Source organism: Patiria miniata, unplaced genomic scaffold, assembly GCF_015706575.1.
Source record: "Patiria miniata isolate m_02_andy unplaced genomic scaffold, ASM1570657v1 HiC_scaffold_19, whole genome shotgun sequence".
Classification (NCBI taxonomy): Eukaryota; Metazoa; Echinodermata; class Asteroidea; order Valvatida; family Asterinidae; genus Patiria; species Patiria miniata.
The window spans coordinates 1,065,541-1,086,108 of NW_024037057.1; the positions used below are offsets into that span (position 1 = coordinate 1,065,541).

Sequence of the window (20,568 nt, forward strand, 5' to 3'; positions counted from 1 at the left end):
TTTGCAAGTGACCGATCAATAGTGCTTTGTAAATCTGAGTTTCTTTCACAAGATTTTCGTTAAAAACAGATTAGCGGTCGCCACAGCTCTTGGATAAGGGCGGTAGGGACTAGCCAACTTTTACTTCACCAAATTGCAGCCAATTAAACAATAAAACAGCATCGCTACAATATCCTCACCACTAAAAAGTACCTACGAAAAAAACACTTTTCGCGGCAGCAATCTGATGTTAAAGTGACTAGTTTTGTTGGATCTGAGTCAAGGACTTTAATTTACAAAACAAAAGGCATTCTTAGGAAAATTGATATGTTGGTCATCGTTTTCAATGAATTTCGCCATTCAACAACACTTCAGGTTAAAAACACAAATTAATGAAAGTAAGGCTCTCGAAAGTCAAAAAGAAATTCATTTCATCAATAATTTTGTTGAAAGTATATTTATGGGAAAATAATTGGTCCTACGCCAAAAACAGGCTAGATGCCCGCCGATTAAAATGCACAGAAAACAGTTACAGAGTAAAGACTGGAGGTCAATTGGCCTTCATGAAATCCAAGCGGGTGACGTTGCATATACCTCGTCCAATGAGATACGATTACCCTTACAACTATGTTTATAGCTGTTTGCAGTTGCCATAGCTATTCTATTTTTGTCCACAGAAGAAGTACCAACCTGAAACGAAAGTATAGGCTTGTTATAGGACCGCGTGTGTTTGAAAGAGCAAGATCCGTGTTCTCTTGTACCAGAACAAAGGCGTGCAGTTACCTCAGGCCTACCTGAAACCGGAACAATAGCTATAGTACAAAGTCTACCTTGCATTGAGTGAGATCAAATACATGTACATGCACGTACAACCCGTTGCACTGCCATCCCCTTCTAGTTAGCCGGAGCTGAAAAGCCATGATGATGATGCAAATTGCACCAACAAGATTACTGGTACGTTGCCCCTTTTTCCCCGACTATTTTGATTCGATATGTAAATTATCCTTACTTCTATAAACAGTAGAGAATGTGGTTTCTAAAAATTTGCGATCCTTCATATTTTTTGTCTGATGGCATCAGCATCTGCATCTCTTGCAACTGTGTTCTTCTGTACAAACGCCTGGTGTGGCTATCCGGCACAGTTAGCGCAATGCAAGGAGTCGGTGCAAATTTTGTCTGGTGGCCATGATCAGATATAGACTTATGTAAATCAGCAAATGATTTATGTAGATATTAAGCAATCGCGATATTATGCAGGGTTCACACATTCCAAATTTTAAACCGAATCGCCGCGAAAAGCAATTCTTGAGTAAATCGGGGAACGGTTCTTGGCTGCCTCGGGATGATTCTGTTAGTTCGGTGAAAGATCGTTAAAGACAGGTAAGCGACCCGACAGTTTTGGATATGTTCAAAATTGACGGGGTGACTCAGGAACCAATTTCAATTCTTGGTCTATTCTTCTTGTAAACTAATTCTGAAAATTCTTACAGCATTCGGACAAGTTTCGTAGAATTATTCGTGTTGTTAACAGTCCAGAATCAAATATCAAGACATGTACACAACTTATAAGAATAATTTACAAATACAGATTTTACTTGGAATAAATGAGAATAATCAAAGAACTTAGCAAGAATGAATAACGAATAATGCTGAACTATCCAGATTTTCCTAATAATTGAAATCGGCATATTTCTCGGTCATTCTGGATTTATTCTGGAGTTTTTCATATATTATTGATGACAAAATCGCTACAATTCGGCTTTTTATTCTGCAATAAATCGCAATAATTCGGCTTGATTTGGTCTGGTTCGGCTGCCAATTTCTGTTTCATTCTTTAGTTATTCTTACAAACAGCGAATGGGGGCTAATTTCTCCTGATGCCATCACTGAAGAATTTTTTTCGGGAAAGATCGGGGTATTCGTGGCAATAGCTGGGGAATGTGTGAACTAAGCTTTGTAACGTTGAGGCACAACGGGCGACACCGGGTAGCATATTCCACGCAGGAAGTGTTTTGAGATACAACGACTTCTGATAGAAGATTTCTAGATGAATCTCCCAGTAGTCTGACGTTTTTTGGCCTTGATTGACACAAATTGTGGTAAATGAGATAATGAAACATGTTGTTAGGGATAGGGCCATGGGTTTCTTTGTAGATGATTGTGAACGAGTTGCCCCATAACAGCTTCCCGGCGCGCGTCCAGTGCATATTTTGTCGTTCAAATCTCTCGAAACACATCCCCACGCACCCAATCGTGTTCACACCGTCGATCGTGAACGTCCAAATGTCCCTCTTTTGTTGTACCTTAACTTTTTAGGAAGACTCCCATATGTTTTGTACACGACCACAATAGTAGTAGTAGTAGTAGTAGAAACATTTATTTTAATGTTGCCATTTGCACACAATGACATGTTACAATGCCGTGTAAACATACTATACAGAGCAAAATGCAATGAATTATGTAATTGTGTATAATAATGTACATGGATCAATACTGACACAATGTTACGACAACATTTAGGTATGAAGTGAAGCGTCACGCTTTTGTACCCTTACCTATCGACAGACAGTGACAAAGGACAAAATGGACAACAGTGAGACACACAAAGACACAATCGAGGACGTATGCTGGGAATCGTGGACGATATTGTTCTCTTTTGTTCTCTGGTATGTTTTGCCCACGGTTTGAATAAATGAACACACCCACCTATTCATTTAGTTGACTAATTACGTGTACAATTGGAATTCGTTACAAAATCCATCTTCCGTTACATCTTGGTTAAGTCACAGCATCAGATAAAGGGCCTAGCTTTGTGCGTGAACTTACCCTGTCCTGGCCCCCCACAGTTAACCGACTTCGACTCTTGTTTAAATATCAATTGGTGAAGGTTTGTGGTAACACCATTTAGAAATCTCTTTTGAGAAGATGTGCGATTCTGAAAAGAACAGGTTGGTTGTGAAACTCTACGTTCCGATCATTTTGGAAAAAAAACCTGCCAAAATGCCAAAGAATGACCTTTGCTGTCAAATTTTGAATAATTATGAAAAACCAGTCCGTTTTAATTTGCTTTCTGAAATAAAGATGGCGATTTTTCTCTGTTTTCATTTGCAAGTTTTCGTTCATTCATGGAGGTGAGAAAATGTCCATGTTCCATTGTAATGGGTATTCATCGGTTCGTAGAACGGTAAATAATCAGTGGTGGACAGCTGAATTTTCTGATGTTTTTTTCCTAAAATAGATATAACTTTGGAATAAAGTATGCAAATTACGTTAAATTGTCACAATAATTTGTCAATAACGTGAACTTTATCTGTGTTATTTTAATGAAATGGAACTGGCTAAATTATAAAAAAAAATTATTATAATTCGGTCTCTGTCTTTTTGACCTGCACTGAATAGTTTCGAATTTCCACGGCCGTGCTATTTTATGACTTTTGGTCAACCGCCCTCCCCCACCCCCACTCGCCGACACAGATTTAAGCCATTGTTTGGCAACCAAAGGCACATGCATGGTGGTGTTAAATTATTTTCAGGGGATGTTGGGTTTACGGTCGAATTATAGAAATGTTCCGGTTGGTGGCCGGTCATGGACATTTAATCATAAGGTGGAGGGGTGTATGGAAAACGGAACTCTCATTGTCTTTTTCCCTTTTTTTCTGTTGTTCTTTTTGATGAGCAGGACGCCTTTGTTTTTCACTCTTTTTTCTACTCTCGCCTGCACAGTGCTTCTCGGTTAAATGACATTTCAAAAGGTGGAAACCCAGTATTGGAAATTGACGCAGGGTTTCCTGAAAGTTAAAAAACGTGTTCGAAACCTTTCTGAAACCCGTAGGTCGGACAAAAAGGCTGTAATCGCGCTTTTATTTACATTTAACGACACTTGACAAGTTTCCATTGTCCATTAATTGGCACTTACCAGGCCGGCTTCGTGTTGAATTATTTGCATCCGCGCATAAGCTGTTTACCGCGACCTTGGGGTCATTTGGTTTATGCACGGTGAATGCTACACTTGCTGAAGGCATTCGTCATTGTCTGTCCATACTGTATATTTGGCGGCATATCCTCGCTATGCATTGCATAGAAAATACAGCGCGAACAGGGAACTCATGCGGCCACTAGTTATAACAACAACAGCAACAGCACCAACAACCAACAACAACAACAACAATACTACTACAAGCATTTATAAAGCACATTTTCCCCAATAGTTACAATGCGCTAACAACTCCAGAAGGTACAACTAATGAAACATAACAGGTGGGGAATGAACAATAGAAGTACAGTTAATATGAAAATAGATATGATATGATTTGAGTTTACTTTGAAACTAGTGGATGGATTTACAATGACGAACACTGAGAGGGAGTGAGTTCCAACATTTAGGTCCAGCTACAGAAAAATCCTTGTCACCTGCGTGTTTGAATGTGCTTGGTATTTTTAAGTTTTGCTCTGAGCAGAGGCCTCTTTGGTTCGGAGGCCTCTTTGGATTCTAGATGCTCTGTGGTGGGATCTGAGGCAATTTCTGACCACTTTGACCATTTTTTTAGAAAAAGATGGTGGTGTATGTAGTGCCTGCCTTTATTGCGTCGTCACTTAAAAAAAATTGGGTTCGTTCTTTTTGGGGGGAAGAAGGGGCCCCCGATCCGCCCTTGGAGGGATGGGTGTATGTATCCCCCCAATTTTTGACCAAGGGGGGGGGGGGCTATTGGATCACACCCCACAACCCCGCCCACGTGGTGAGAAGACAAAAAGGGCAGATTTTGAGGGTTTTTTAAACTTCTCTATGCAACCAAAATGTATTCAATAGAGTACTGAAAAAGGGAGAAAAGGTTTTAAATGTTTTAAATGCGCCGTTTTGATGTAAGGTCAAGGGGCGTAGATATACATGATGTACATCTGTTTAATGAATAACTCCCCTGGTGTCATTTTGTGGTGCCCAGCAAGCGCCCCCCCCCTTCTTTGTTGTATTCGCGTTTTTCAAATTTGTCTCTGAAACACGCTCTAGGCATTATGTACCTACACTGGTATCGACATCCATACCAGTGTAAATCAACAGAATTTTCCCCTACAACTTACAAGACTTAGTCATGCTGGTCGCAATATAAAGTCAAAAATGTACATCAGTTCGCAGAGCCTTCGGTCCTCGGATCATTTGACTCCTATCCCCAAAAGTAAAAGAATGAGGAACGGTTATGCTGATGCTGATAACAAAACCCAATTTTCTTCTCCTTTAAATCAACTTTACTTCACGGCGGCAAATTGGCAATTTTCTTGGAATTTTCCAACAATAAAAATTATTCCCTAAATAAAGTTAGCATGCACATATCGGTCAATCCTTGCTATTTTCTCAACTAAAAATCACTTCTCCAAAAAGAAAAATACCCAATCAGACAAAAAAAATTGATCATGGTGGCTGCCCCCCCCCAAAAAAAAATCCCCCTCCAATTCGACTAGACATGTAACATAGTGGCTTCATGTATGATTACGCCCCCTCCCAAAATGCAATAAACACAAAAGTTGCACATGTACAGTCTATGTAGCGCGGCCGCGCTGCAGTGATTGGTCTGGTTACCAGACCAAAAGATTCTGACTGTTTCTGATGAGCGTCGGGAATAATTGTCAGGTCTGGGAACCAGACTATGATGTAACGAAATAATGAAATGAAAAGGGCTAAGGAATTTCTTTTTCATTGTTGAACTTTTCTATTTTGGTTAAAAATTTGAACAAATCCTTTAACTTTGTTTACTGTTCTTTTGTTGCTGTAAACTGGGGTTTTTTATTTATCGCTGATTCACCCATCGATCTCTTGACGTGCAAGACGCAGTGGCGTTATCAGGGGTTGGGGAGTGCAGAGTGGCATTTGCACCGGGCTAAAAATCAGGACGGCGAAATTGGCCTGTCGGAAAATCCTACGTCCTTCGGGAAATTTGCAGGGATGAAGAGCGAAAATGTCCATGATTGTTTGCTTTTAACAGTGCCCCCATCAGAAGATAGTGCGAACCACTCTCTCCCCCAGAATTTTACAGAATACGAACATGCAGCAATTCCAAAAAGATGCTTGAACAAATTTGAAATATGTTTACCCATTAATGAAAATGAATGCCCGATCAACCTCTTACTGCTGGTTCAGACGAAATTGAATGAACAGTATGATACTTTTAAAGGGACACTAGGTCCTGGTACAGCCCGATTGGGCTACAAAACGCGCTTTGAACGAGATAATGTTAATCGGAAAGAATATTTAAAACTAGGATGTAAACATCCACACAACTATATCCTTTAAAAACTGGGCGTTTTGTGTTATTCACGTACTATGCGTGCGAGAAGGAATTTCGGGTCCACTTTTGCGACCCCATAAATGCGAGCTGTTTGGATGCTAGTTGTGATTTCGTTCGTAAAGTGTTTGCCTTTGTCGGACGTTGAAGAAACTACATTTTTTTGCATTAGTGATTGGTCACCGCTGTTCCCGAGACACACAACGTGTATCGTACACTGTGTGAGAATGACACGAAAAACGTATTCGTACTCCGTCGTGTCCGATGTAAACAAGCGGGGATTTTTTCTCTTTTCTCGGGAACGGTAAGACATTAGGTTGGTTTCCTTTTAACCACATGTTTGAAATAGGCTAAGTAACCAATCCAAAACATGAAATTTTCGGGGATTTCAGGACCTAGTGCCCCTTTAATTTGAATGCATCTTTTACAGGGACGAGTGAAGCTAAAAGACAATAGAATGTTAGGATAGTGAAATTGGCCGGGAAAACCTATATTACTTAACAAGTGCCGTTTTTGTTTGTTTGATGGTTCATTCAAAATGGATATATTGTTTGTTTTCTCTAGCAAAAGCAACATGGTAAATAAATCTGTTTCCGAAAATGGAACGGATAGAACATCTATAAATTGATTTGAAAGACGTTATGGTCAAACGCTGGAATATTTTAAGATATCCCTGCTATTTGTGGTATGCACCATGCATGCCTTCACCTAGCCTTGGTCAATGCGTTCGTCATTATCCGTCCGGTATTCAGCGGTATATCCTCGGCACGCCCTGACTGTTTGATATGCAGTGCATGTAAAAAAAAATACAGCACGAACAGCGACCTCATACGGCCACTATTTATATGCAAATTGCTTGGATCGATCTAGACTAACGCCTTGGTCCAATCGTCCATGTGAGGTTTTAAGGATGGTGCTTATTATGCTAATGGCCTCAGCTGACCTTAAAAGTCGGTTTTTTTATTGGTCGACAGCTGCGTAATACTTGCATAATAGTAAGCGCGGGGTGAAAGGTCATATAGCGATAACGTGAGACCATAGAGCTATATCAAATTACTGAGTGCTAACTCCTCATTCTTGCGCTCGGAGAAGCTGTGAAGCCGTCCTGGGCGCAGACATTTTGAATTCATGTGCGTGTTGTAGAAAATTATGAATTGAGATGGATTGAATTTTGAAGGTTTACTCTAAATGCAACGCACAAGTATAACGTACGCAAACAACTTAACCGCGCCATTACGGTTTAAAAAAAAAAGTCACGGTAAACATCTGCAGCGAAGACGCGCACGCATTGCGCTGTTTAAGTAGAGCCAATAAAATGCTTATTTGCTGATCGTGCGTTGCGCAAAATAATGAAAAACATAAGCTTTCGCCGACGATTGGACCAAGGCGCATGAGGTCGCACTTTATTTTTACATGCACTGCATAGCGAGGATATGTCATGGAATATACCGTACAGACAACCTCGTCACCAGTGCTTACTTTATTTCCAACCTCGTTTCCAATAGTAGGCCCTGGATAGGAAATTTTCTTCCTGTATGCTGATTCGATACCGAAATTGTGTAGTAATGGATTTATATCGTGTACTTGGTGTTGTTATATCCAACGTGCATTACGTGTTTTCACGATCATTGTAATTATAACGTCCACGCCTTCGCAAAAATACACCTTTCCTTTCCAATTTGCTCATATTAATATGACATGTGATACTACATATTTGCGGGATAAGATTGTTACATTTTTACTTCGAAAATAATCGCGTGTTCTCGTAACTCACGGCGCGACGAATTGATGCTGTCTTTACCCCCAGACACCGCATACAAAAACAACCGCTAATGTAACGCGCATGCAGGCACCAGACTATTCCTTATTTGCATACGTGTTCAAACAATTTGCACATGCAAATGATCCAATACCAGGGTGAGAGAGCAGGTAGTGGGAGGCTGACCGTACGGGCGGATAATGACGAACGCCTTGACCAAGGCTTAGTAATAAATAAGGCTAAATAATGAATGTTTCACATTCGTGATAGGAAGAAAATAATTTCATTAGGTGACAGAATGCATGGAATGTTCCATTCCACTCGGCTTCGCCGGCCCCTTTGAATGGAACGTTCCATCTTTCTCAGCTCATGAAATTACACTGAACAGTGCACCCGTAATTATTCATTATTTATATTGACCCATCTTGAAATAGTGAAACAGCGTTCTCTCGTACCTCCCCCCCCCCCCCTCCCCCGCCCTGCAAACAAGACGCTGGGACACTCTGATGAATTCACGCTCTGATTGGTTGGATTTTGCGTGACCGCTGACCTGCGCGTCATCACGATCAGGACTCTGCAAGGTTTGAAACTGGCCGTTAAGATTGATTCATTACTCTTTTATTCCAGTTTAGAGATGTTTTTTTTTCGTTGAAAAGCGAAATGATGTAGGAAATTCTGTGAAACTTATCTGTTTTGTAAATTTACAATTCCCGTCACTTGCTCAGGCTCCGTTTCGAATCACGAACGGTCGGATTGCGTTATCATTATGCGACGCTCAAAATTTCAGAAAATCAAAGTTTAGAATATATCATACCTTAAAGTGACATTGTGCACTGTTGATCTATTTATAGAAAATAGCAAATACACGGCACACCAAACTACATTTTGTTCCCTTTGCACAGATTAAAGCGTAACCGGGGAGTCAAACTCCACGCTGTGGTGCTCTTCACGTAGGTCTACACGGCAGTCCTGTTAGGCCCGCCTGGCCGGGGTACCACTTTTGGTCCTGTGAAGACTTCAATCAAAACCGTCATCCTCCGCGCATTGATAGGACAAGCTCCTATGCTTATCATCCCTACTCATAATCAAAGGAAACGACAACATGATCATGGAAGAAGCTTCTCGTCACACAAGGTGTGCCCGTCCCAAGGATTACTGGTGGAGTAGTAAACACGTCTACCCAGACAAACCAAGGATCACCTGTCCTTCCATCTCTCGCTGGGCCGTACTGCGCAGTAAACGGGTATTGTCAACTCCAATATGCCGATCAATTCTTTTTGTGTTGACCTTAATGGTCCTTACTTCAGTCATGCTCAGTAGTCCAACCACCGATTTCGAGATGGAAGACAGGAGGGAGAATGTACAATTACGCAAAAGTACTCCTACCCTGGCCAGTGTAAGGTCGACAGCAATCACCAATACGAGGTAAGATCTGAAGAATATGTCTGACACAATGGTATCCCGATACAGTAATTCTCAAGACATTAATTTAAGCACATGGATATGAATCGTGTTTGTACGAAGTGGTTCTGAAAAAATCGGAAGTGATGATTCGATAATTGTCCTAATGACATTCAGAACATCTCTGGTGGAGTTAACATCGGTGGTTCGTTTCAGTACCACTTTTCAAAAGCTTTTACAAGGCAAATCCGTAATTGTATGGAGGTTTATATAGTATCGATACTCATTGAACAAATATTAAGCCCCAAAATAATTATTGTTGCCCTCACCCGACCTACACAACAATCTGGAAATCTCCTGTCTTTTTTTTTTACCTTGAAACAAATGAACATTTACATTGCTCATCTTTAAGTTTTTACATTTGTTTCTTTGCAATGCCATAATTTTGCATTTCGTTGCAAAGCGTACACAATTCTAACTTACCGTTATTGTTTTGTACGTGTAACTGAGGCCGAGGCCTAGGGCATGTGGTATGAATTTGTGATGTGCTATGTACACCAAGGGAATGTTTGCAGGGAGGCGTTCCATCAGCAAATCAATGCTGAAATGTTGACTTGTTTTTTTTTGTCTGGACAATTGACTCCGTAAAATCAATAGGTGGGGGAGCTCGTACCATACTTTCAATGGGGGCGCTGTTCAAATCCGACGATTATTAACACTATATAATACAGGATAGTGTACAAATACCCCCGTTACCCAGCAGGCTCTGTCCGTATTTTGTGCACAGGCGTATATTAAAACCAGTGTAATTGTTTTTTTTTGGTGTCAGAGCAGCGGGGGGGGGGGGTGGGGTTGATATTAGTTTTTAGGAATTTATATAGGAAAAAAAAACACATTTTGATACAGCTGTTTTTTTACCCCCAAACCCCCGCCCTTGATCCTTGCTTGATTGTCACCGTACACAATGCACATAATATGCACATGCACTGTACATTGTATCGCATGCATGTGTACATGTACACAAGGGCGGATCCAGGGGGGGGCCAAAGGGGGCCATGCCCCCCCCCCCCAAAAAAAAACCAATTTTTTTTTTCATGACATCGCAATAAAGGCAGGCAATGAGTTCACCACCATCTTTTCCTCAAAAAACATTGGTTAAAGTGGTCAGAAATTGCCTCAGATCGCACCACAGAGCATCTAGAATCCAAAATTGTTTCGGGGCCCTTAAGCGGACCCCGAACCCCACGCCATAAATTTTTGGACCCACTTTTTTGGGGACCAAATTTTTTTTGGGCCCCCCTTCGCGCATGGATGACACTTGAACACATGGCTTTATTTTTTTAAACGACTCTTGCCATCACAGGTAGACAAAATCTCCAGTGGCTCCACGAATAAAACGTTCAAGCACATCAACTGCATAGGTTTCAAAATACTGAAAATCTTGCCCCGCTCTTTATTGATAGATGCCAGAGACACTTTTTAATTCAGCGAAAATCGAAGCTTATCACCACACAAACTGCATAGCTGGTTCCGCGCTAACACTAGTTTGTGATTTTGTATTCAGGGTGCGGGAACCAGACCTAACCTAGTCCTGCATAATATAATCTACGTACACTAAGAGGAAAACCTATATTCAGGATTCATTGCTATCTACCTGTCCCTTAATTCGAAGGATAATGGAGTGACCAGGAACACCCATGTTTCATTGTATTTAATATGTATTCATCAGTTCGCAGAATGGTAAATGATTAGTGGTGGACAGCTGCATTTTGTGATATTTGCATTAAAATATATAGACATATCTGGGGAATAGAATGAGCAAATTACGTGACATTTTTCACAGTTACTAATCCATACCATGTACTTAATCCCAATGTTATTTTTATGAAACAGAGCGAGCCACATGTCTGTTTTTAATATTTGTATTTTGTAATTCGGTCACTGTTTAATTTTACTCACCCTGTATAGTAAGTTGGTAAATAAATCAGTGTTAAATCTCGTTACAGATTACAAGAAGTTGACGAGCGTGTTGAACAGACAACTAACTGGACAATCAAAGATGAATTGCAGCCAACAACTAAATCTTTCGGACCGGCTAGGTAGGAACCATGCACAAGAATTCATTTAGGGTAAACGACAAGGACTTTTCAGCATTAATAAAAACCTGGCTGTTCTAATTAAGGAGAAACTAAAAAACAGTTGTGTATACACACTAAAAAAAAAAAAAATACACAGGTTGTGTAAACATTTACCATATTTATATGTATATGCGAACTCGCTTGCAATTATGTTAGAAGTTACGTAACGTGTGTTTGGTAGACGATTTCTTGACAGTTGTGTAAAAGTTTACTGGATGTCTGTGTAAATATACAGGGCGTCCTGAAAAAAAATGGTGCACGCAAATCCCTTCAATTTTGCTAATTTACAACCAAAATTGTCTGCGGATGTTTACACCATCTTGAAGGTAATAGATTTAGCTTGAAAATACCGTTTGTTTCTTTGAAATTGCTTTTGTAAATCCAAAGATATGTTTGAATAACGGCAAAGCCAAGAAACCCATTTTGTGCCACTTTCTGTGAAGCAGTTTAAATCAGTATAGTCCTAGTCTAAAACCAAATCATTACTGTTAGTGATGTTAACACTTTTTTAAGCAGAGTGTGCAAAATTGAATCCTTTAATTGAAGTTTTAAGGAAGTGAACCTGTCTGTACTATTACATTGTTTCAACATAAGAACAAAACCCTATATTGTCGTATGAATGGAATGTTTGCCTTACACCCATAGGGATAATCTTATCAAAAGAGCCATACTGACATTGTCTGATCTTTGAAGCACTCGCTTCCTAAACGTGGCACAGAATTGTTGGGGGGGGGGGGGTTGGCTTTGCAGTTATTCAAACATATCTCTGGATTGAAAAAGCAATCTTAATTAGACAAATGGTATTCTCAAGCTAAATCTGTAACCTTGAAGATTGTATAAACATTTGCAGTAAATTCCGGTTGTAAATTGGCGAAAATGGTGGAGTTTACATGCACCATTATTTTCAGGACACCCTGTATTTACACGTTCATTAGTTAAAAGACAACTAAGTAAACTTTACACAACTTTCAGGTAAAGCAACACTCCCTTCCCATGTTAAAATTATGCTTTCTCAGTGCAAAAAAAACAAAAGCAAAACTCGACTTGTTTCATTTTCATTTTATATTGTCCTTTCCCGAACTGCTTAGAGTGTGTTTGTTATGGAACATAATTTAACTGATTCCTTTAACATAGAATATTCCAAATTGAAAACGTAGGCCAACATGCGGTGCAGCAAATTATAGCGTATAGGCCTAAGTGAAGATGGAGAACAACACGACGTCTTTGACAACGATGGTGTATGCCGCAAATATTCTCGGTCTTTGAAGGTAACATTTTCCTAAACCTCCTGTGATTGTCATACCATCCCCAATCACCAGAAATTCATCGACACTTTGCACGATTAGAAACAACAGGATATTCTTATATGTAGTGTATAACCCACGGCTCGGCCACGGAGAGTACGCACGCACATGTACAGAGGCCAGCCTCGTCCTCGGGGTGTCGAGCAGTACGCGCCCACTACTACCTGCTCTCTCACCCTGGTACTGGATCATTTGCATGTGCAACATTTTTGAACACGTATGCAAATGAGGAATAGTGGTCTGGCGCCTGCCTGTGCATTACATTAGCGTTTGCTTTGTATGCGATGTCTGGGGTCAAAACACAATCGATTCGTCGCGCCGTGAGTTACGAAAACACGATTATTTTCGAAGTAAAAATGTTACAATCTTATCCAGCCATTTATTGAGAAGATTGGATAGGGAAGGAGCATTTTAGAGAAGGAGTTGACATTATAATTACAATAGAGAGGTTTCGCATGCAAACGGATACGTTTAGTGCGACGGATACGTCATCAGTTATGACGTCATACGCCACTCATTATCCGCTAAACATGCAGACGACACGCATATCTTGCTCGCTACACGTAAGTAAAAAACGGATACGGATAGCTAAACGTAAGTGTAAGCGCATCCGTTCGCTTGCGAAACCTCCCAAATGATCGTGAAAACACGTAATGCACGTCGGAAATAACAACACCAACCACACGATATAAACCAATAACTAGCCAATTGTGGCATCGAATCAGGATACAGAAAGACAGTTTTCTGTCGGGCTTACTATTGAAAACGAGGTGTACAATTATGTGCATGTAGTACACTACATAATGTCCTGTTACATTTTCTCGTGCAAAGTGTCCAGGCATTTCTGTGGACTGGGGACGGTATGACAATCACAAAAGCTTTTGAAAATGTTACCTTCAAAGACCGAAAATAGCTGCGGCATACCCCAGAGTTGTCACCGATGTCATTGTGTTCTCCATCTTAGCTAAACTGACTGCTTTACTTATTCAAAATGTATTTTAAATTTACGTGTTTTCAAGGCATTTTTTCCGGTGAATCTGACATAAATTAGGTTTTATTTAACATACCCATTTTACCTAATTCTTTTTTCACATATCTTTTTGAGAGTGCAGCATCAACCTCTTTTTGACATCTTTCCTATGACATCCATCATTTTGTTTCAATTAATGAAGGGACAAATAAAACGAAGAAGAAGGAAACACGTTTTACCAAAATTCGAAGCGGAACGAGGAAACATCCTCGTAGTTGATTCATTGCTCCGTTTCTCATGTCTTCACCCCTCTCATACTTTGATATAAACAAGCACGATCGTAAAAGACAGAAAATACTGATAACAAATTAAGCTAATTAAAACTGATTAACGATTCCCTCGGGGGTAGTATTTCCTCGGACTGCATGACTACATAATTTTACGTTTAGTGTTTACAAGACTGTAATATGACTTTTACTACGACTGTCCTTTTTTATCATAATCCTCTATCCAGTGTCTTTGCACAGAAGTACGCCCCTGGTTACTCTCAAAACGACTCCGAGCTTTTTAGCTACCTCGCTGCCCTCAGCAAGCAGAAATGGGTGTACAATTCCAGCAATGCAAAGGAGTTCAGGTAAGAGCACTGAAATACATTTCCTTTTTTTTTTTTATAATATTCGACTCCTTAACCTAATCTAGCAAGGGTTTGACGAAAACCTAAACCAGCCAACCGATCCCGTTAGCTCGGTGGTAGAGTGGTAAGACATCTGCATTTGAAAGCAGGAGGTCGTGGGTTCGAGTCCCACCCGAGTGATTTTTCCAACTTTCACTCGGGAGGTAACACACTGAGTATACAGTGTTTAAACGTCCGTGAAGGGCAAAACCTAATTTGATTTATATCACCCCGACGCAAAATTCCATCTTATAATAGAAAACTTACATGTCAAGAAGTTCCGGGCCAAACTGTGAGGCTGGTTGGTTTTCAAAGTGTCCAATGCATGATACGAGCGTGTGATTGATTGACGGTGAACAGTCTTTCGGATCTCTCCCTTTTTCACATTGTTTGACAGGGTCGACTTACGAGCTGCTCTAGGGAAAGAAGGACGGTTTGAAAACTTCATCGCAACACGACGAAATACGCGGCCGGACCAAAATATCAGCTTTTATCTTCGTGGCTCTATGCTAATGTCCAAAACCTTGTGGAGATCGCTTCCAAGGGTAAGTCAACCAAATGTACCCCACCCCCCTCCAGTCCACCTCCCCCCCCCCCCCCCAAAAAAAAAAAAATTTAAAAAAAACCAAAAAAACAAATTGTGGCAAAATCTCGATATGACACCAAATGCAAGTTACCTGTGGAAACACTCGTATCCGAAAATATCTACTTATTCCTACTCGGTAAAATCTAACTATGTTTTGGTGCATCACTTGGCATTACTTTTGGAAAACACCAAAGACCGTCCGATGTTCATAAACTGGAAGGGTGTGAAAAAGAAAGGCAGAATTTTCAAACTTTTAACGCGTTTCACGCAAAATGTCTTTTTATTGCTTTCAAATATCTTAAAAGTTGAAATCAATCACATAGAGTTGACGATCTCAACACTTTGGTTACTCGGATACATGAAAGGCCTACCTTTTTAATTTATTTTTTATCTATTTATTTTTGGTACCATCTTTTTAAGGAAAAACACTCAAAATATATGTCTAGGATGCAGGTATCGGACAAAAAAAATATCACAAAAATGAAATTAGGCCTCAACATTTGCCCACGTTGCTCATTGTGCATAAGTCTTGAATTGACTGTTTTGGGAACTGAAATGTTAAGTGTCGCATGAATGATTCAAGATTTGAAGCAAAACTTTTGTGTAAATTTTGTATAATTTATAAATTAAAATGTTGTTTTTATCACACCTCATTAACTTGATTTGTTACAGGGTACAATATATAAACGTAGACGTCATCGGACCTGCAGTGTTGTTGGCTCCAGCGGTGTACTGAACGGATCCCGATGTGGAAATCTCATAGACAAGGCAAACTTTGTCCTCAGGTAGGTCATTTAAATTCACGAAAACCTCTCTGAATTAATGCTCTGTGGTGCAACACTCGCTTTTCGTTGACTGCACCATCGCAAATCACGTACATGCTTAACCGGTCACTACAAAGGTGTCTTTCATTATATTACTATTATACCAACAGATTCAACTTGGCTTATGTGAAAGGCTATGAAGCCGACGTTGGCACCAAAACACACTTCACGACGTTAAACCCTTCATTAGTACACAAAAGGTTAGTACATATAATTGCCCTATTAATCTTCTTCCTTTGTCTGGCCCGAAATCTCTCCACTAATTGAGTGTTCCAACTCTCTGCCTCCACATAACGCCTTCATTCATGTTTGCTGCGTTTTGCTATATGGCATAAATATAAACTATAGGGCATAGATATATAAGCACACGACTTTATGTAAATAGAGTTGTTGGCTATTCGTAACAGTTACCGACTTCCAACAGTTGGGTGAAACGTTACGTAATCCTCCTTTTAATGATGGCATTCAAATGGCGCGTGATTTCTATTGTGACATTGAAGTGGCGATCCTTCTCGCACGCACAGAGCAATTCTTTTACAAAGAAAACATCCTCTTCAGCGCTGACTGACTTCAATAGGCCCATGCTTATTTTGCATGTGACAGTTACAGACATACAGTCACCCATTGACTGTTATGTGAAACTGTTGTACAACTGTTAGACCGGACTGTTGTGTATAAAGCAATCAAATTGCACTTAAGAACAGTCGTTGTAAGTTGCCACGAAAAGGTCTCTGAGTCCACTGAGGCATCTATCAATTATCCCCATTGCATTGCCTTCTGGGAGTAGTGGTCTCGTCATTGCCCATTCCTGGGCATTCTGCCATTTCACATGGCTTCGCTAAATCAAGGGGGCTTAAAGGGCAGCAATCTCGAAATAATATTACATATATAATCTTCATTTTCACCAAACATTTTATGAAGGATATTACCATATTTTTTCGGTTTTCATTTTTTTTAAAAACATTTTAAATATTATTCATCAAGGCATACCATTGCACGAAGTTTCAAAGCTTCAAGAGCTTAATTGAACTGGGCTCAAATGCGAGCAACAACGTTTTCACGAAGTTACACTCTCCTAGTTTGAGCGCGCTGACCTCCGTTTCCACGAAGTAACACTCACCTAGTCTTGTGATACATTGAAGCGTTCTACTTATGAAAAAAAAAAGTTTCGCACCTTTTTTGGTTTTACAAACTATCACTCACCTTTTTCTCTTATTTCTTGTTAATAATTTAATATACAAACGAGTGAAAACCAGCAACTTTAATAAATTCAATACATCAATTGTCCACAACGAGAAACCCAACTGAAAATACTATGCAGTTTTGACGCAAAGTGTTGTTCTAGAAAACGTTCAACTTTAGATGCCGTTTACTCCGATTGCTAGGTTTTACTGGTATGTACATGAGTGTTACTTCGTGGTGTCACTGACGAAATAACAACAGATTGTTGATTGGGGAAAGTGCTTCTCCTCGCCTTCCCGGGATTATGACTTCCCTTGAATATCAAATATTGTGAGAAAATCTTCACGGGTAACTCCAAAGTAAACAATAGACGAAGGTGTTCAAGTTAATCATTAAAAACATCTCTTCCTTGTCTCGGTTCATAAAATGAACAGAGCACTGTAAATGTCCCCAAAATTATCTTCACACGCGCGAGAGAGATAATTTGATACGTCTGCTTGTCTTGTAAAGCAAGGCCAGTATAGCTGCGTCATCCATATATATTTGCTTTGAGCTCAATGATTAACAATTAGTCACAAATACTACATGGTACAACTCGTTGAATACTCCCGTTTAATGGCCCAGTATCGGCTCTGTGTGATTTGCTATTGCCATGTTTGAGGTAAGCGTGCCACTGTTACGTTATGGGCTGTATCAGATTTCACCCAGTGCTCTGTTCGGAACATTTTATGAACCGAGACAAGGAAGAGATGGTTTTAAATGATTTACTTGAACCCACTGATCTATTTTTACTTTGACTGGAGTGCATTTTCACACTTCAAAAGTGCACTTTTCACACTTCAAAACAGAAATCATTTTACTCACATTTATATATTTTTTTAATAAAAACATAGTGTATTGCTATCAGTTCACATCGGAAATTTAGTGGTGAAAAAAAGAAGGCTGAATGCCTCATACAGGCATGACCGCTTATGAAACTAATTAAAGGATTGAAGAATCTTAATCCTCCAACTAACCACACTCCCTTTTTTGACAAGGTTTTCCAAGCCGAGTGACCCACAGGATTGCTGGGGTTGATGTTAAGAAGGCCGATCCGCCGTAATGATCACCACTTCAATGTCCCAATAGAAATCACGCGCCATTTGAATGCCATCATTAAAAGGAGGATTACGTAACGTTTCACCCAACTGTTGGAAGTCGGTAACTGTTACGAATAGCCAACAACTCTAATAGAAACTTTATCTATTTCATGGAGACTGTAAGCATAAGCATAAGCACAGCAAGAGGCGCGCTTACTTCAGAGGAAACTTTTGCTGAGGTTCATCTGGACTTGATTTCTAAAGTGTGTTCCTTATTCCTCGAAGATTTCTGTTGATGATCCTGCAAGTCCTTTGCAGTGATACTTTCCCCTGCCCTTTTTGAGACATTCAGCTTTTTTCACAAGACGTTTTCGTATTGGCAGCCATCCGGGGTTCGTGAATGACAGTACTTTGTTCGCGACATTGTTTATCAAGGAAAGGCCCCGCTCAAAATTCTACAGACTCTATTATTTGTCATTATTTTGGTCAATTTTTAACCGGATGAGATAATAGTTTAATGATACTAATAAAGCACTCTCAAACCGATACATTATTATTTGATGCCAAAATACTCTGACTGTTATTGTTTGCTCGGTGCTGTTAAACAATAATAAAATGAATATACCAAACAAGACCGGTTTTATGCTGCACCCTTACAGGTTTAATAGGCTGAGGACCAAGCAAAACTATGCAGACTTTGAGGAGGTCTTAAAGCAGTTTAAGGGCAGCCAACTGTGGCTGCCAGCATTTGCTTCCACCTTGCAACATCGAACCCTCCTCAGAGTCGCGAGTGCTGCCCGATATTCCAAGCTAGTCACGCCCATCCTTGGCCACCCTGACCACTACACCACCGTGGCAAAGCTTTGGAAGAAAACGTTGAATGTAACTGGCTGGACCACAACAGGTAAGCCATTATTTTCGAGAAAAAAAATTACGAGAGCAGGAATTTGCAGCCCGTTAACCTTTCAGACATAATGATCCCCAATAACAGGGTTTTTTTTGTAAAGGGGAAGGTGGATTTATTGGATGGCTTCCCTCCTATACCTCCTCCCTTCTGCTGTCCGATAAAATCTGGAGGGTTTTTACTGACGTTATGTTTCATGCTGACCTATTTTTTGTATGTACAATCGTGTTGGCTGATGTCCGAGTTGTTTCTGTATCTTTTATTTTTGTTGCTCTTCTGATATCGTACCCAAGACCAAAATCTCATTTCGTTTAAACAGGTCTGCACGTGTTCACGTCCATCTTCGATCTGTGTGACCGAATTGATGTCTTCGGTTTCTGGCCGTTTGCCAAATCCTTGGAGGGCAAGACGTTACCATACCACTACCACGACGGCAGACGAGGCGCGTCAGCTCACAGTTTCACCAAAGAATTCAAGGCGATATTGCATTTGCACGAGCTTGGCATTATCAATTTTCATTTGGGTTCATGCGTATGATCGTTCTATGTGACCTGCTAATTTTGTTACATGTCCCAGAAAGCAATTTTAAACCTTCCCGCCTGCTTTAAAATGCATCATATGGCGCGAAACGGAGCTAACTTCTATTATGGACCATAAGTTTTACTTTTTGTTCAGTTGTTTATGATGTTAATAACAATCTCAGTTTATTTTATATGAATAGACATTTCTTTTATTCAAGGTTTAAATGTTTGACATTCAAATAAATTCCCATTTATCTCAATTCATAAAATTAAAGGGAGAAGCAGTAATGTTTCAAATCTCAGTATTTTGCTTGATAAGAAATCTTTATAGGGCAGGGCCGAAGGCAGGGAGGGGAGGTGGGCGCGGACGAACGCCCCCCCCCCCTAAAAAAATAAAAATAATAATCATAATTATAATATGCATGTCCACTGTTTCCTAGCAATTGACATTTGAGGTTTACTCAAATGAGTCTTTCCATGGGTAATCAAATGTTTATTAGACATGAAAAAGCCCACTTCTTGGTAAAAACGACCCTCCACTTCCACCTGGCTGGCTACGAGCCTACGGCCCTGCGGGGGGGGGGGGGAGTTTAGATTTTTAGGATTTCCTATTGATGATATCATCATCAAAAGTCACTTGAAGTACTGCCAATTCATTGAAATTGTGTAAAAAATGGAAGATTTGGAGTAATTATCACAATAAATATTGCTCCCTTTGAAAAACAAATATTGTCTGGTTTTCACCTTATACGTCTTGTATTTCTTGGAAAAACATTGTTCGGGAAAATACATCCCGTACGACTGGAGATAAACTACCTACTCTTCCAAAATTGAATTATTACCGATAACATGTAACACCAATTTGGGGCACAAAGTCAGCCTATAAGTATTTAGTGTGTTCAATGAATATATCTGCAAGCGCCAACTGGGGAAATGATTCTTGAGGGTGCGCGCCTGTAAAAAAAGCCAAAAA

The 20,568-nt window shown here is 40.0% G+C and overlaps 1 protein-coding gene and 1 non-coding gene across 3 annotated transcripts; both read left to right on the top strand.

The window, feature by feature from the left end:
• The first annotated feature begins 782 nt into the window (after positions 1 to 782).
• On the top strand, positions 783 to 20,322 carry LOC119725273 (CMP-N-acetylneuraminate-poly-alpha-2,8-sialyltransferase-like). 2 transcript variants are annotated; one of them, XM_038196629.1, is made up of 9 exons: positions 783 to 933; positions 8,916 to 9,438; positions 11,421 to 11,513; positions 14,341 to 14,460; positions 14,897 to 15,044; positions 15,758 to 15,870; positions 16,020 to 16,109; positions 18,830 to 19,074; positions 19,394 to 20,322. In XM_038196629.1, the coding sequence occupies exons 2-9, from the start codon at positions 9,116 to 9,118 to the stop codon at positions 19,609 to 19,611; spliced, it is 1,350 nt and encodes a 449-aa protein (XP_038052557.1). In that variant the 5' UTR covers positions 783 to 933; positions 8,916 to 9,115; the 3' UTR covers positions 19,612 to 20,322. The 2 variants fall into 2 exon arrangements, with proteins under 2 accessions (XP_038052557.1, XP_038052559.1); XM_038196631.1 differs by lacking the exon at positions 783 to 933 and adding an exon at positions 8,563 to 8,594.
• Trnaq-uug lies at positions 14,568 to 14,640 on the top strand. Its single transcript has one exon. It is a non-coding gene; the product is annotated as a tRNA-Gln (tRNA).
• Positions 20,323 to 20,568: the final 246 nt, after the last annotated feature.